General features: G+C 38.7%; 1 protein-coding gene across 1 annotated transcript in view; it reads left to right on the forward strand.

Annotated features, from left to right (window-relative positions):
- Positions 1-15,438, forward strand: part of LOC118836140 (protein mono-ADP-ribosyltransferase PARP14-like) — a 57,852-nt gene extending 42,414 nt beyond the window's left edge. The window contains exons 10-14 of the mRNA XM_036743493.1: positions 6,351-6,500; positions 6,817-6,879; positions 9,620-9,787; positions 13,026-13,226; positions 13,308-15,438. Coding sequence (XP_036599388.1) covers positions 6,351-6,500; positions 6,817-6,879; positions 9,620-9,787; positions 13,026-13,226; positions 13,308-13,651 — 926 coding nt within the window. The 3' untranslated portion in view covers positions 13,652-15,438. The remainder of the gene's footprint in view (positions 1-6,350; positions 6,501-6,816; positions 6,880-9,619; positions 9,788-13,025; positions 13,227-13,307) is intronic.
- Positions 15,439-17,274: the final 1,836 nt, after the last annotated feature.

Raw genomic sequence — 17,274 nt, forward strand, 5'->3', positions numbered from 1 at the left:
TCTTGGATCATCTCTCTGACCTGTTTTCCTTTTCGTATCTTTGATATATACACACACACACACACATATATATATATACACATATATATATATATATTTCTTACATTTACTTCTGTTTTTCAATATTTTGTTATATATGTACATGTATGCTTATATACGTGTGTATATAGTGTGTTTATATGAAGTATGTATATATAGTTATCTTATTGTATATAGTATATATTGTGTGTAGTATATACATAGTATATATATATTATATGTATATATATGTGTGTGTGTGTATATATATATATATATATATTAGATAGATAGATATATGTAATGATCTTATTGGTCACTATTTTCTGTCCATTCTAATTTTGAAGGCTTTGAGTTCTTCAGTGAGGTTTTCTGTTATCTGTTCTAATGTGCCAATTTTCCATGCTGTTCTTTCCTCCTTAGCGTTTTCATTCTATATCTTTCATTTCATTCCATTTCCTTCCAGCCACTCTTGCATTTTCTGTGACCATGACATGTTTTTCTTTAATCATGCCCCTGGACTTATTAAGGAGTTGCTGTTATCCTTGGGGTAGCCAAGGTATTTCTCATGTTATTCAGTTTTCCTTGTTTCACATATCTCTATCATCTACCTCACTATCTGGGGTGGGGTCCTGTACTGGGATTAAGCTCCACAATTTAAGGTCAGGAATAGGGACTGCCTGGTTCTGAGTATAGTGGCCCAGAGAAAGCTCTATTTCAAGAGACTCCAGGTCTGGGCTCTGCCTAGCAGTTCCTTCTTGCCACAAAGCTCTGGGACCTTATCCTGCTGAAGTCTCTGCCTACAGATGCCAGGGTCTTTTCCCAATGTTTCTGATATCAGGTCAGGAATGTTATGATGGACCCCCTGGGAATCTACAAGGTCTGCCTGCCCTCCATCTTCTATCTACCCTGGCTTTTCTATCCCAGAGTTTCCACAGGGCTCCAGGGCTGGATCCGTCAGTTGGATGGGGGAGTCTACAGGTGATTTTTCTTTTTTCTTTCCAGACTGATTTCTTTTTTTAATATTTTATTTTTCCCATTAACATGTAAAAACAATTTTTAACATTCATTTAAAATTTTTTGAGTTCCAAATTTCCTCCCTTCCTCCATTACCCACCCCCTCCTATTCAGAAGACAAGCAATTTGATATAATATACATGTGCAGCCATGCAAAACATTTCCATAGTAGTCATGTTGTGAAAGAAAACACAGATTTAAAAAAACAAGAAAAATAAAGAAAGTAAATAAAAATATGCTTCAATCTTCACTTGAACCCCATCAGTTCTTTCTCTGGAGGTGGAGAGCATTTTTCATTAAAAGTCCTTCAGAATTTTCTTGGATTGTTGTATTGCTGAGAACAGCTAAGTCACATTCACAGTTGATCGTCATACAATGTTGCTGTTATTGTATACAATATTCTCCTGGCTCATTTCACTTTGCATCAGTTCATGTAAGTTTTTTCAGGTTTTTTCTGAGAGCATCCTGCCTGTCATTTCTTATAGTATTCCATTACAATCGTATACCACAACTTGTTCAGCCATTCCCCAATTGATGGCTATTCCCTTAATTTCCAATTCTTTGCCACCACATAAAAAGCCGCTATAAATATTTTTGCACTTGTAGGTCCTTTTCCCTTTCTTAAAAAGTTTCTTTGTGATACAAACCTTGTAGTGGTATTGCTTGGACAAATGTTATGCATGGTTTTATAGCCTTTTGGGCATATTTCCAAATTGCTCTACAGAATGGTTGGATCAGTATACAACTTCACCAAGAGTGCATTCGTGTCTCAATTTTCCCACATCCCCTCCAACATTTGTCATATTCCTTTTCTGTCATATTAGCCAATTTGATAGATGTGGAGTGGTAGCTCAGAGTTGTTTTAAATTTGCATTTCTGTAAACAATAATGATTTAGAGCATTTTTTCATATGACTATAGATAGCTTTGATTACTTCATCTGAAAACTGCCTGTTCATATCCTTCGACCACTTATCGATTGAGAAATGGTTCTTATTTCTGTAAATTTGACTTATTTCTATACATATTTTGAGAAATGAGGTCTTTATCAGATAAACTTGCTATAAATTTTTTTTTCATAGTTATGATTACTAACTCTATATTTTCCTTTATCCTGTTTCCTATTTCCCTCCTGTTTATCCTGTTTATCCTACTCTTTCCTTTCACCCTGTCCACTCTCAAAAGTGTTTTACCTTCCCTAACCCTTCCTTCTATCAACACACCCCCTCCCCTTATCCTTTTTCCTTCATACTTTCCTGTAAAATAAGATAGATTTCTATATCTAACTGAGTATGTATATCATTCCCTCTGTTTGAGTCAATTCCAGTGAGAATAAGGTTCACACTCTCCCCCCCACCCCTACTTCCCCCTCCACTGTAAAAGCTTTTTCATGCTTCTTTTATGATAGATAATTTACCCCCTTCTACCTCTCCCTTTCTCCTTCTCCAGTGCATTACTTTTCTCACCTTTTAATTTTTTAGATAATTATCCCATTTCATTTTAGATAAATTTCCCATTTCATACATGAATAATAATTCATTTGGACCCCTACTCTATTCCAATCAATAGTAATCAATTTGATATGAGTCTATAGGAGTAATACTATAAGTTCTGTATATTAGGCCCCAAAGCTACGAGCTGCAGATTGTAAGTTCACATGCTTAATCATGGGAAGCTAACTAGAATCCCTCTACCCTCATTTTTCCTTGTCATAGTGACCAATCCCAGTGTAGCAGAGGAAACTTAACTACATGGAAAGTCCTCCAATTTATTTTTGTCCCTCTGGACCATTCCCTCTTGTCCAACATGAACAGGTGACCATCTTATAACTACTTAGTCAATGGAGATGCCCCACGCTTCACCCAACCTATGACTTCCCCCTGGTGATATGTCATTTTTGGCCCTCAAGAGCAAGCCTATCAACTAATGAGATTCTGTATTTCACCATGCCTCTTTTGCATATTTTGGTATCAAACTTTACAAATCAAAGGCCCTGGAAGAAGGGGGTATCTCAGATCATGAGGAAGATCTGAGGTCCACTTCATTAGAGAGGACCATGGACCCTTTAATAAAGTGCCATTGGATCAGAGCTCTGCCTCAGTTTTTTTATTGTAGGCTGGACAATTTTAATCCCCACAATAATTAGTTTACAACATTTCCTCTGTCTATGTATACTCCTTCGAATTGCCCTAATAATAAGAAAGATTTTAGGACTTACAAGTATCATTTTTCCATGTTGGAATGTAAACAGTTTAACCTTATTTAATCCCTTATGATTTGCCGTCCTACTTACCTTTTCATGTTTCTCTCGAGTCTTGTATTTAAAAGTCAGTCCTTCTATTCAGCTCTGGTCTTTTCATCAGGAATGCTTGAAAGTCCTCTATTTCATTTAATTTCTATTTTTCCCTCGAAGGGTTATACTCAATTTTTCTGGGTAGGTGATTCTTGGTTGTAATGCTAGCTCTTTTGCCCTCTGAAATATTGTATTCCTAGCCCTCCAATCCTTTCACGTAGAAATTGCTGACTTTTGTGTTATCCTGACTATGGCTCCATGATACTTGAATTGTTTCTTTTTGGCTGCTTACAATGTTTTTTCCTTGACCTAGGAGCTCTGGAATTTGGTTATAATATTCCTGGGAGTTTTCATTTTGGGATCTCTTTCAAGAGGTGATTGATGGATTCTTCCTTTTTTTTTTTTACCCTCTGGTTCTAGAATATCAGGGCAGTTTTCCTTGATAATTCCTTGAAAGAAGATATCTAGGACCTTTTTATTAGCATGGCTTTCAGGTAGTCCGATAATTCTAAAATTAGCTTTCCTGGCTATGTCTTCCAAGTCAGTTGTTTTTCTAATGAGCTATTTCATATTTTCTTCTATTTTTTCATTATTTTGATTTTTTTATTGTTTCTTGATGTCTCCTAAAGTCACTAGCTTCCACTTGCTCAATCTTAATTTTTAAGGAATAATTTTCTTCATTGAGCTTTAGTAATCCTTTTTTCCACTTGGCCACTTCTACTTTATAAGGAGTTCTTTTCTTCAGTGAATTTTTGTATATCTTTTTTTGATTTGGCCACTCTGCTTTTCAAGGTGTCTTTCTCTTCATTGGATTTTTTTATTTCTTTTACCATTTGGCCTATTCTATTTTTTAAAATGTTACTTCCTTCAGTATTTTTTGTGCTTCCTTTACCAAGCTGTTGACTCCTTTTTTCCCATGATTTTCTTGCACCACTCATTTCTCTTTCCAATTTTTCCTCTACCTCACTTATTTGATTTTAAAAATCCAGCCTATTTCTTCACTTTTAACTCTATGCTAAAGTGGGGCTCTGCTTCTGGAGTAGAAAGGGTAGTATTTTAAGCTTTAGGTTTTTGTGCAGCCGTTTTCAGAGATAATTTTAGAGACTTGTAAGTTTTCAATTGTTCCAAGATGGTATGATCTAGGGAAAGGTGTGTTTACTACTCTCCTGGACTGTACTCTAATCTATGAGCAAGCACAAGCACTCTTTTCTACCCTTGAACTGTGACCAGAGTCCCAGTTCCCCTGTGTGTAGTGCTCCTCCTTACTCTGGGGCTGAGACCCAGGACTATGACCCAGATTCAAGTATGGGCAATGCAGCAGTCTTGTCCCCAGTGCCAGCGAAGCAACTCCTGTAATCTCCTTCCAAGTAATTATCTGATTAATGAGGTTTGGGGTTGAGGGGTGCTCGAGACCCCAAAATACCGACATGCCGGTTCCTGCAGATTGAATTTGACTCAAGCCTTCTCAACCAGAGAAAAACAGTTTATTAAAGATTCTCCATATTGAATAGACTCTTAGGGAGCCTGAGCATTTGTGACACTAATGCCAGCGAGCCAGATTAATCTGAGCTGAGCTAGATTGAATCTGAGCACCTTCATGGAGGCAAGATGGAACTTATGTACAGAAAGATTGTGGGAGGGATCTAGGGTGGTCTGGTAGTCTGGGGTGATGGGAGGAGGGGTTTAGGGCAGACTGGGGTGGCTGCAGTGAGGTCAGATTCCAGGGTGGGAAATAGATGAAGGCTACCTGAAGCTGACAGACCAGGGAGAACTAGGGTAACAGAGTTAGGGTAGAGATATTTTGATCAGGATCAAGAGTGGGAAATAGCCAGAAGGCAATCCAGAGGTAACCAGACAATGGAAGGCTGGACAAGGCTATTTGGGCCTGAAAAGCCAGATCAAGTGGGAAGATTCAGGTTGGGGTTCAAGGGAGTTCCCACAGTCTAAACCCCATCATGACCACTTTACTGTCTGTGGGCTGAGAGGTCTGGAAACTGCCACTGCTGCCAGTGATTCAGTCAAGTCCAAAGCCTACTGCTGGTTTGCTGGGACAAAGACTGCACTGGACTGTTCTTTAGTCTCACCCCAGTGCAACAGACCTTTCCTGACAACCTTCCAAGCTGCCTTGGGCTGGAAAATTGTTTCACTGCATCCTTTTGTGCATTCTGCTACTCCAGAGTTTGTTTTGAGGCATTATTTAAAATTTTATGGTGGGGTTTGGGGGAGAGCTGAGGGGATCCTGCCTTTTCTCCACTATCTTGGCTGTGCCTGAGACTGATAGCTTTCTAAGCCTCACTGAATAGTTTTCAAGGGATCTATGCTCCTTTTTGTCCTAGCATGCCACCACCTTCCTGAAATCTTTGCAACTACAATATTCTTAGGCTTTTAGACATTAGTCACATTTATCTGGCATGAGTCAATCAGATACACGACCAACTTGCCTGGTAAATTAGATTGTCTAAGCTCTTTTATCAACCCCATAATGGCTGAGACTAGTATTTTCTCAGCTGAGGACATATGATTTCTATATAGATGAACTTAAACTTAATTAACCAAGTATTTCTGTCTCATCAAATTTCACTGTGCTGATTCATAGGAGAAAGGGAATTGCACAGTGGATGGAGGACCAGTTTTAGAATCAGAAGACTTGTATTTAAGTTCTACCTCTGATACATACTAACTCTGTGGCCATGATCAATCATTTAACCTCTAAACGCTCCAAGAATTCTCAGTTACATTGTCAGTCTACATTGGTAAATAGGATCTCTGTGTTAAAAGTTCCTGACTTATGTATAATCATAGGTTGGGGGCTAGAGACACAAAGAGATTGAGGGGAGGGGGAACACCTATCCAATTCCCTAAATCTTTTCAACCAAAAGATAATCCGTTGAGTCTTGGAAATTAAAGGCAAGAAATTTCTTGAAGGGATAAAGGAAGGAATAAAAGAGAAACATACAGCAAAGCCTTATAATACTAGTCACAGGATCCATCTTGGTGTCTTATTTTTCTTCTTTTCTCTTTAGATTTCTTTGGGACTATTTCTAATACTGCACCTGGAGTTTATGTAACAACAATTGGTTTCATTTCCTTTATTGTTGCCTCTGGAGACATTTCTGAGGAACAAGAAGATGTTATTGTAAATTCTACAAATGAAACATTTAGCCACAAAGGAGGTATTATATGAATTGGTATTGTTACATAAGCTATATCAATGGCTTAAGACACTTGCTATGATTGAAGTAAACTAGACTGAATTTTGATTCAGTAAAACATGGAATGAGAAGACCAGAATTTAACTTCCAGATTTGCCACTTACTAGCTGTGTGCTTTGCATGTGCCTTATTTCTCCTCTCTGGGCCTCAATTTCCTTACGTGTAAAATTAAGTGGGGATGGGTGAGTACAATACATGGTCTTTAAGGTTCCTTATATCTCCAATATTTTATTATTCTGTGATTCATGCTCATTCTTATTATGATTTTCTTGTCTAGGGGTTTCCAAAGCCATTTTAGAAGCTGCTGGACCAACTGTGGAATCGGAATGTGCACGATTAGGTATGGTATCAATGTTTATATTTTAGCCTTAATCTAGTCAAAGTAAAAGGATTGGGTGTGTGACAGGAGGATGTGGGAGATGATCAGAACAAATGAGAAGTCTTTTAGGAGCCAGTGTTCCATACCAAAGTGTCATTGTGATAATTTCGCTTTAAATTTAAGGTTGACTATATGCATGACTATGTGAAAAGTAACCACACATTATGTGGCTTGAGACCCTTTTATTGGCTCCTATATCTATTTTTTACCAACTTACCACAATATCTAAAACTTTCACAATGAAAAGAACCCCCAGGGGTTGACACTAGACTGTTAGAAGAGTTCTGGAATTACAATACATGCAACAACTACAACTCTAGCCTTGAAAAACTATTTGACTGAGCCCAGAGGGAAAATTCATCCTTGCTCCCTGTCAGCTTTGGTGTCTGGCATGCTTATTTAGCCCATGTTTGTCTTAGGGAGCTTGCCTCTGCCAAAAGGACTCCCTCGTGTCACATTTGTTGGCTCATGGCCAGAAGCTGCCCACTTAACTTGGGGGGTACTGACTAGATTTTTTCTCTTTCTTTTTCTTTCTTTCTTTCTTTCTTTCTTTCTTTCTTTCTTTCTTTCTTTCTTTCTTTCTTTCTTCCTTCCTTCCTTCCTTCCTTCCTTCCTTCCTTCCTTCCTCCCTCCCTTCCTTCCTTTTTCTTTCTTTCTTTCTTTCTTTCTTTCTTTCTTTCTTTCTTTCTTTCTTTCTTTCTTTTTCTTTCTTTCTCTTCAACCCAGTTCACTCTGAAGCTCATAGATTGGACCACAATATGTCCCTGTCCAAACTCCACTTAATGGCTGTATTTTGGGCCCTCCTGCTTTAGAGTGAATGTCAATGGTAACTTTTTCCCTTTGGAACAGCAACCCTGAGGGGCTTCGCCTTCCACCCGAATTTTTTTTCTTTTTTTCTAATTAAAGGGGCCATCCCTTGACTCATCTCTTAAAGAGACCTATTCACTGAATGGGCATTGCCTCATGCTAATTGAGTACCTGAAAAGGCCTTAACCTAAAAGGGCCAGGGTCTCCCATTGCATGGGCTGTCTCCAATCATCCTGATGAATATCTGGTCACTGGATCCAGATGACTCTGGAGGAGAAAGTGAGGCTGGTGACCTTGCACAGCCCTCCTTCACTCAGATCATGCACTCAAATCTGCAAGTCATGTCATCATTTCCCTGATACCAATTGTTCGAGCCCCTTACCATCTGTGGGCTGTGAGAGCTGCAGAAGCAGCCACTGCCCTTACTGCTGTTGATTCAGTCACTCCCAAGGCCTGATCCTGGTTTTCTGTGGCCAGGGCTGTGCTGGCACAGCCCGCACCAGACCATGCTCCACTTTCACCCAGGCGCAGCAGACATTTCCTGCTGACCTTCCTAGTTGTCTTTGGCTTCTGTGAACTGAGAGGTCTGGAAAGGTACACTAATAAACTGTTTGGTGTGTTGTGTAGTAGTCTCAACATTCTGTAAAACATTTTGGAGTTATGCCCAAAGGGCTATAAAGCTCTGTATACCCTTTGAGCAATATCTGTATTAGATCTGTATCCCAAAGAGAGCAAAGGAAAAGGAAAAGGACTTGCATGTGCAAAAATGTTTATAGCAACTTTTTTTGTGGTGGCAAAGAATTGGAAATTGAGGTGATGCTCGTCATTTGCGGAATGGCCAAATAGGGTGTAGCATATGATTGTGATGAAGTACTATTGTGGTATAAGAAATGAAGAGTTGGGTAGTTTCAGGGGGAAGAAAAACCACAGCAAGACCCATATGAACTGAAGCAAAATAAAGTGATAAGAACTCTCATTGTATACAGTAACAGTAATATTGTAATGATGATCAACTATGAAAGACTTGACTATTCTGATCAATTTAATGATCCAATACAACTCAAAGGACTCATGATGAAACAATGTCATTCATGTCCAGAGAGAGAAGTGATGAACTCTGAGTGCAAATTGAAGTACAATTTTCTCATTTTGTTTATTATTTTTTCCTTTTTGTGATATGACTAATATGGGAATATGTTTGGCATGATTTTACGTGTTTAATTGATGCCATTTGCTTGCATTCTCAGTGGATGAGGGAAGGGTGGGGGAGGTTTGGAATTCAATTGAAAAAAGAAAAGAACAATGAAAAATATTTTTATTTAAAAGGTAAAAAAATAATCGTTTAGGGCTTTAAGGGAGTTGTTTCTCCAGGTACTGTCATATGCAACAGACTTTCATTAGCCTCAAAAAGAGACCACAGAACAGTGGTAGGAGATGGAGTAAAGTTCATTATTTTCAAAGGCCCAAAGCCTTGGCATATGGAAAGGGGACTGGACCTCTTCTATGAAGCTCTGGAGGGCAAAACATGAATTACAATGAGGCAGTTTTTAAGCCTGATTTAAAGAAGACCTTAATATTATAGTTGCCCCCAAATGGAATGGGCTTGCTATCACTGGAGGTGTTTACATAGAAAGTGGATAATTACTCATCAGTAATGTTTTAGGAGTTCATGTATGGGAGACAATTGTACTTGGGTGACTCATAAAGTCCTTTTTGTCTTTGAGGGTCTATAAAAACATAAACAGAGAAAATCAATAAGCATTGTGTCATTCAGAACTCATTTTTTCATGTACTGTTTTCCTTTGCCTAAATACAATATTTTATATTCCTAATAACCAAGGGATTTGAATAGTTCATGTTTTATGTCCTTTACTTTTCTTCTCCCTTTCTCCAGCTGAACGGCCTCATGGCAATTTTATAATTACACAAGGGGGAAATCTGAAGTGCCAAAAAATAATTCATGTAATTGGTCACAAGGATGTTAAAGAAACAGTTTCCAGTGTCCTACAAGAGTGTGAACGGATGAAGAGCAAATCCATTGCCCTCCCACTCATTGGAACAGGTATGTAGCTTCTTGGCAGAATTAGTTTCTAAATCATCAGGGTCCCTTAACCTCTGTACTCACCAATAAATTAAGAATAAAACTTGATAAGGCAAATAACTATGAGGTTAGTCTGTCTTGATAATCCTTTTAACTCTTGCCTTTGTGAGAATTAATGAGTCTCACTGAATGCTCAAACCCTGATTGAGCTAGGTGAAAAAGCAAATCAAAAGACTAGCCCGGGAGGAGGAACTTGCCTGAGACCTTCTAGGTCTTCAGGTTTGGCCTTTGAGTCCGAGTTTTACAGTACAAATCTTTTTATTAAGGGGATTTGTTCTGTGAAATTTGGATTCAGTCAAAGGGCTGCACTTGAGGACTTAGAGGGCCACATGTGGCCTCGAGGCTGCAGATTCCCCACCCCCAGAACTAGAATGATAAAGAGCAAGAAAGGAGTACAGAAGAATAGAGAGAGGAATAAATGGAAAGGAAAAAATAAATTCAGTGTTCAGTTTCTTTCAGTGGCTCTTCTTCCTCCTCTTTTTCCTCCAAGGCTTAATCCTTCCCTTATCTCTCTCTCTCCTGGAAGAATAATTGCACCTACCTCACATGGTTGTTGTAGGTACAAAATGAGATAATATTTATGAAGCACTTTGCAAACTTCAAAGTGCTACACAAATGTTAGCTATTGTCATTACCTCCACTTTCTAGATGAGGAAAGTAAGTTAAGTGACTTGTCCAGAGTCACAAAACTAGTAAGTTTCTGAAGCAGGATTTGAACTCAGAACATTCTAATTCCAAGTCTAGCACTCTACGCACCATGCCACCTACCTGCCTTACTACCTCCATTTCAAGTTCTAGCTGCTGCCTAAAAGCTACCACATCAAACTCATTACAGAAATGGAATTATCAGATTTTTGGAGCTAAAGAGGGCCTTAGATAGAATACTACATTTTTAGGTCACTCCCTCCTTTTTCAGATGAGGAAATTGAAATCTAGAAAAGTTAAGTGACTTGCCAAGATCAACACGGTGAGTTAGTACAAAGACATAATTAGAACACAATTGACTTTCCAGTGCTCTTTTCACTATCTTCTACAAATTGGAGTCATTTTCCATTCTCATCTTATGACTAATGGCATTGTTATCTTGCTTTCTCCAAAGACTTACAACCTCCAAAGCCAGGCTTTGGCCTCTTCTTTGTGCCACCCCAATCCCTTATCCAGATATACTATATTTGTTGATTATCTTTTTTGGTTTGTTTATTAAATAGTATTTTATTTTTTCTAATTACATGTAAAGACAATTTAAAACATTCATTTAAAAATTTTTTGAGCTCTAAATTTTTTCCCTCTCCCCTCCCTAAGAGGCAAGCAATTTTATATAGGTTATATATATATATAAATATGTATATATATATGTATATATATAAATATGTATATATATATATATATATACAATCATATAAAACATTTCTGTATTAGTCATATTGTGAAATAAATTTGTTGATTATTTTTGCCGTGATTATTCCACCATGATAATTTCTCAGACTCAGTTCTTCCTTTTCATTACTACCATCAACAGCACCCCGAGCCCAGATCATTATCACTCTATACTTATACTACTACAATAGTCTCCTGGCTGTCAAGCCTCTTTGTCTTAGCTCCACCCTATACATAGCTTCTGAGACAACTTTTATTTTAAACACATATGTGCATACATACATATATGTATATACAGTTAGCACTGTTAATTTGTACTTATTCTTTTAAAAATATATACTTTTTTGACCCAACAGATATTGCTCAACAAGCACTCCTCAAAACTCCTTTATAACATATATTCCTCCCCAAACAGTTTGTCAGTTATTAAGAGAAAAGAGGGATGTGTCCTTTACTTTGGACAGTATGACACTAAATTTGGCCATAATCACTCGCCAGAGTTTTGTTCCTTTTCCATTTTGACTTCTTTTTACATCATTGTAGTCATTACATATTTTTTTCTTTTGGCTTTGTTTCCTTCGTCCATCATCACTTCATATAAGTCTTACAGTGATATTTATTAAATATTTCATATTCACATAACAATTTAATTCTTCATCCTGGATTTAGAGTCTAGAACCTCGATTAAAATTCTGACCCTCTGTTATGTTACACAAGTCACTTCCCCTCTCTTGGCTTCAGGTTCTTCATCTTTAAAATGAGAGGGTTGGATGATTTCTCTAAGGTCTCTTTCAGCTTGGAATTCTATGATCCTGTGTAAAGATGCTGCTGCTAACCCACTTTGGACAGGTTCTGAGTTTAGAGAGTGGTGATGGGGTTACCCTGTTTACCCTAAGTCTTTTGTTTAATTACCCTTTTGACCAGTGATAGAAAGTTTTGGTACTGATAGTCACACTTAAGGGTGCAGGCTAGATTCATCAGCTAGAACCAATGATAAGAATTACATCCCTTACGTTATAAACTCCCTGTGGGAAAAAGGTATTTTGTTTGGGTTTTTTAAAAAATCTTCCTTGTTATCCAGAGATATACAAAATAGTATAGATAGTGAATAAATGACCTTTGCAATGAGATAACTCAAAGGGGTGTTATGTTCTTCTACTTTTAAAGAAAATGCAGCGTATGAACCCACATTAGACATCATCTCTTCATATAACTGTCCTTCAGAGTTTAGAAGATAGGATCAGTTACTTACCATAAAAGACAACCTGCCTGAACAAAAGAAAAATAGGGACCTGAATAGGGGAATTCAAAGTCTTAATCAATCAGATGCAAGGGTCCATTGCTCTAGGGACTGTAGTTTCCTAATAGGAGGGACTACCGTCTGCCAAAGCACATAGATAGAGTTCATGTTGAGAGCGGGGGGTGGGGGGGAGGGAGGAGGGAGAGGGAGAGAGGAGGAGGAAAGAAAAAGAGAGAGAAAGGGAGGGAGGGAGAGAGTACAATTCAGGATAGATTAGGATGAATGAGTATTTATCCATTAAGACAGGACATACCAAACCCTAGGCACATCATACATATCATGGTATTGTGGAAAGGATGCTGGAGCTGGAATCAGGAAGACCTGGGCTCAAATCCCATGCCAGGCACTTCACTAACTGTGTGTGCATGGGAAAAACCACTTAACTTCTCTAAGCTTTAGTTTTCTCATCTGTAAAAGGAAAAATTTGGACTAGGTGACCTCTAAGGTCCTTTCTAGCTACAAATATTTCAATCTACAAGTTAATTGCTTGTTGGTATCTTTTTTATTGTTATATTCTTATAGGTAATGCCAAACAAGACCCACATATTGTTATTAAAAAAATAATCGATGCTATTGAAGACTTTGCATGGAAAGGGTCTGTCCAATCAGTGAGCAAAGTAAAAGTAGTCATCTTCCGGCCAGAGCTACTGAAAGTGTTTTATGACATTATGAAAAAAAGGGAAGGCTCTGTGGTGCCAACCTCAATGTTCTCCAAATTAAAAGGTAAGTTGTATATTTGTTTCTGGTTGGCATTATTTAGAAAATGTTCTTGGGTATATTCTCACAGTATCAATTATGTTTTAGTACTTTTAGGTCTTGCAAAACATAATTTGATTTTTGGAAAGAAAATAGAATCAACCATGTTTCAGATATGTGGTGAAAGTAAGGAGAACGTTGATAGCACTGTCTCTTGGATACAAGACTTAATTTTAAAAGAACAAAAGAGTTACCTCTACTCAGATGAAGCCATCCAAAACTTTGGTGAAGAAGAATTCAAGGAACTGAATAAGCTGCAGAGAAATCTGAATATCATAATTTCCCCCCTAAATAACTTTTGTCTTCAGGTTATAGGATTTGCCAGAGATGTGTTAAAGGCTTCCCAGACAATTGAGGACATGATCCAGAGAGTTCACTTACATAAAGAATAGGAGTCTGAGGCTGAACTGTTCAGTGAGATCATTGAAGGGCAGTATAACAACAATGGCGTTAAATTTTGATTTCTTTTTTCCCTTCCCTTCCCTTCCTTTCTCCATTCCTTGTCTTTCCTTTCCCTGCCCCTCAACCCTTTCTTGACGTCTATTCATCCCCTGGCAAAGTGTACAGCTATCATCCTTGTATAACCTTGTATATTAGTGCAAAGACAGTGCTTATTTAGTACAACATAATTTAACCCACCACCACCAAGAGCTTTTTTTACAGCCTGTCCTCCATTTGTAAATCACTTCTTTAGCTTAAAACTTTAATTTTTATTGCAATGCAAAAACCCTAGAGGAATAAAATTAAGGTTCTGTCTTTAATCTGTCATTTATACCTAAGAAAACTGATTCATATGTTCCCCCATTAAAATGAGTAAAGTAGTAACTTTCTCATTTGCAAACCAGTCTCTTCTCAGTTTTCCTTAGCATAAATTAATACTCCCAAATACCTGCAGGGATTGATTACTTTTTTGGGTAAACAGATAAAAACAATCTTCTGAATCTGCCAAACTTATTATACAATAAGCAATGGTGAAAGCATGAATGAGTCCACTAGATTTTTCCAGAAATCAGACTATAATGGAGGAGCAGGAAGATGAAGAGGAATAATAGCAGGATACTCGAGACCTTATTTTCTTTTTATTTTTTAGAAAGCTAATTAGCCCATTGGTGGAGCCAACATGAACATTCACAAGCACATCTGAATGTGACTCAGGCTCAATTTTCTTATCCAATTGCTTTCCCAACTCCACTCTTCACTGATCACAGTTGCTGACATCCTAGATGATACCCTGAACAATGTTCCTGGGTGCGTATGTAACAATTTAGGGCTCTAAGAACAAATGGAATGAGCTTTGTGGGGATGATTTCCCTCAGAGACCCCATGGGGCAGGTTTTCCAGGTCATTCCTGGAGCTTCTTGAGTTCCTCTGCTATCTTCCCCTTCATCAGAACCTCAGTCTGAGCTGGGAAGTTAGCTCAGTGGATCTTGTAATAACAGTCATTAAAGATTGGAAGCTGTGCCTAGATGGGGTTGGGAAAATCACAAGGAATTATCAAGTACTGTGGTGAATTACCTGGCATAAAGCATAGTGGCTATTGGTCCTTGGCTCCCCCCAAGCAATGGGACCATTTGACCTGGTGATATATTTCCCATTTTACTCTATGTTGCCTTACTGCAAGCAAGCAGCAAAATGGTGCATGGGGCAGTGTACTGGTCATTATAGGGCAGCAGGGACTGAATCTAGCTCCAAAAAGAGTTAATGTACCATATGGTTGATATGGCAAACACCACAAGGGCATTCTTCTGTGGTGGGATCATGTGGAAGTGATCAACATCCAGTGAGCCCTGACAGTAGCTACTCAAGGTTGTCAAAATCAACATGAAAGGTGATTGAAAGAGAGTTAATCATAGTGAATTTATCCCAACAATCAGGCCCAGAATTCAAACATTTTAAGTGTCAATTCCAAATTCTAACTTTTGGTGCATTGGTAGACAAGGCCACAAAGTGTTTTGCCACAGCTGGGGGATCTCATTGGGACCCAAAGTATTCCTTGGTTGTATCATCATTTCCAGGGTGGTGAAGATCTTCAAAACAATGATGAAGCATATAATCTATGGCTTCAGGGCAGCAAGGGTCTTGGCAATAAAGGTGCCATAACACTGGAGGCATGATAGCCTCCTTGGGAATAGGACTTCAATGTTTCTGTCACCATCAGAGAACCGAAATAAAAATTTGCAATACCAAAGGTGATTGTGTCTGTCAGCATCTTTCTAATGTAACCCTTTCTTTCCCCACCATCAACATACTGACAGAATGCCTTCATTTGGTTTACTTCAGATATCACATCCTTGACCTCCACCAGAAAGGGTGTATTGGAGCAATTTCAGATCCAATGTATAGTATGAGCTAGTTGTCAATGAAATTGATTTCCTTGAACAACTATTTGTTACTGAACTTTCTCTGCTCCTCTGGACTTGGAAGGCCTGGTGTAGATCTTTATCACATCTTTGTGATAAGGTTGTTAAAACAATCTATAGCAATGTGTCCATTGTTGGTTTAGAGATACTTAACCCTGAAAATACCAAAAAGCTTACCAAGGTTGTGCACCAAGTGTCAACTTTGAAAAATAAATGACTAAAGAACCACAAAAGTTACAGCAAAAAGCTTTATACCAACTGTCAACTCTGAAAAATAAAATAAAATACAATAGAGCTCACAGAGGTTGTAGGCAAAAGCCTTCTTTATTACACTGGAGGAGGAAAACTAAACACTCATGCCAGACTAAAGAGACCCAAGGCAAGAGGCTAAGTCATGATACATATAGTTGTGGCTAGATAAAGAACCAAGCAGTGAGGTGTAGCAACAGCAGGGAGGTATAACAGCAACAATGAGGCAAGATTGCCTAGGGATAAAAAGTCTATTCATAGCAGGGCTTCATGCCCAAGACATGGTTTCTGCTGGTGTTTGCCCAAGCTCAGCAGCTGTCAGTTCTGTGATTTAGCTGCATCAGAGTTCATCCAGAGCATGAGCACAAAGGATTGTTGTTATGCCAAGCTCAGGGCACAGCTTGCTTGGTGGGCCTTAGACCTGGAAAACAAGGTATCTTCTAATAATAAGAAAAGGGAGGAGCAAAAAGAGGGATGATTTTGGAATAAAGGCCCTGACATTTCCCCCTTTTGGCCAAGGAGGAGCCCCTCCCACTCTGCCCAAGAAAGGAGAGGCAGCTATAAGCCAAGATGCCATGAGAGGAATTGCAGAGGAAGACATGATAGAGAGGGAGACAGACAGTAATGTGTTGTGACATCAAAGGCAGTGGCTAGAAGAAGCAGATAACTGGGAAGTTGGAAGAGAAGGGTAACAGTGAGCCCACCTAGAGATGGGAAACTTGTAGGTAGCTTTGACAAGGGAGATCATGGTTGCAGCTGTAACTATAAGGAAAGTCTTATTTGTCACAGTATCTTCAGTAAGGTTAAAGCCCTGAACTGCTAGTGCTAAAAGGAGAGTCTTAGCAGAAGAGATGTTCCCAGAGACAGTGATACTAAGCAGGGACTTGTCAGTAGCAATTTGAGAAGAGGCAGGCTCAGGATGACCTGAGAGACAGGAGAGGTCCTTAAAATCACTGTGGAACTCAGTAGAAATGGGGTCCAGCCATCGAGATACAAGATGTTGAGTTGAGGGACAGATGTAAGGTTAGGTTGGTGAGCTTGGGGGATTACGGTGGCAAATCCAACGATTTGTTAGCCTTTCCCCTTTAACAATGATGGAGGATAGCTGAAGAATGACATTTTTGTCCCAGGAGGTTAGTTCCCTGAGGGGACCTATTGGGGAAGTGTGTAATAGGTAACAGTGTGAAACTCCCAATAGGGTGAAGAGTGTAAGCAGATAAAGTATTAGGTCTTGCCTAGCCATTGTCTGTACAAGTAGAAAAAGAAGAGCAAGTCAAGAAAGTAAAGGGAGAAAATGCCAACACATGCTTAACTCAAGGCCTTGGTGCTTAGACACATAACAAAAGGGAAGAGGAAAAAACTAGGATAGTACAGTCAGCCCTTGTCCAGAATCTTGGGATAGCTCT

The sequence above is a fragment of the Trichosurus vulpecula genome, chromosome 2, assembly GCF_011100635.1.
Source record: "Trichosurus vulpecula isolate mTriVul1 chromosome 2, mTriVul1.pri, whole genome shotgun sequence".
In the NCBI taxonomy this organism is placed as follows: domain Eukaryota; kingdom Metazoa; phylum Chordata; class Mammalia; order Diprotodontia; family Phalangeridae; genus Trichosurus; species Trichosurus vulpecula.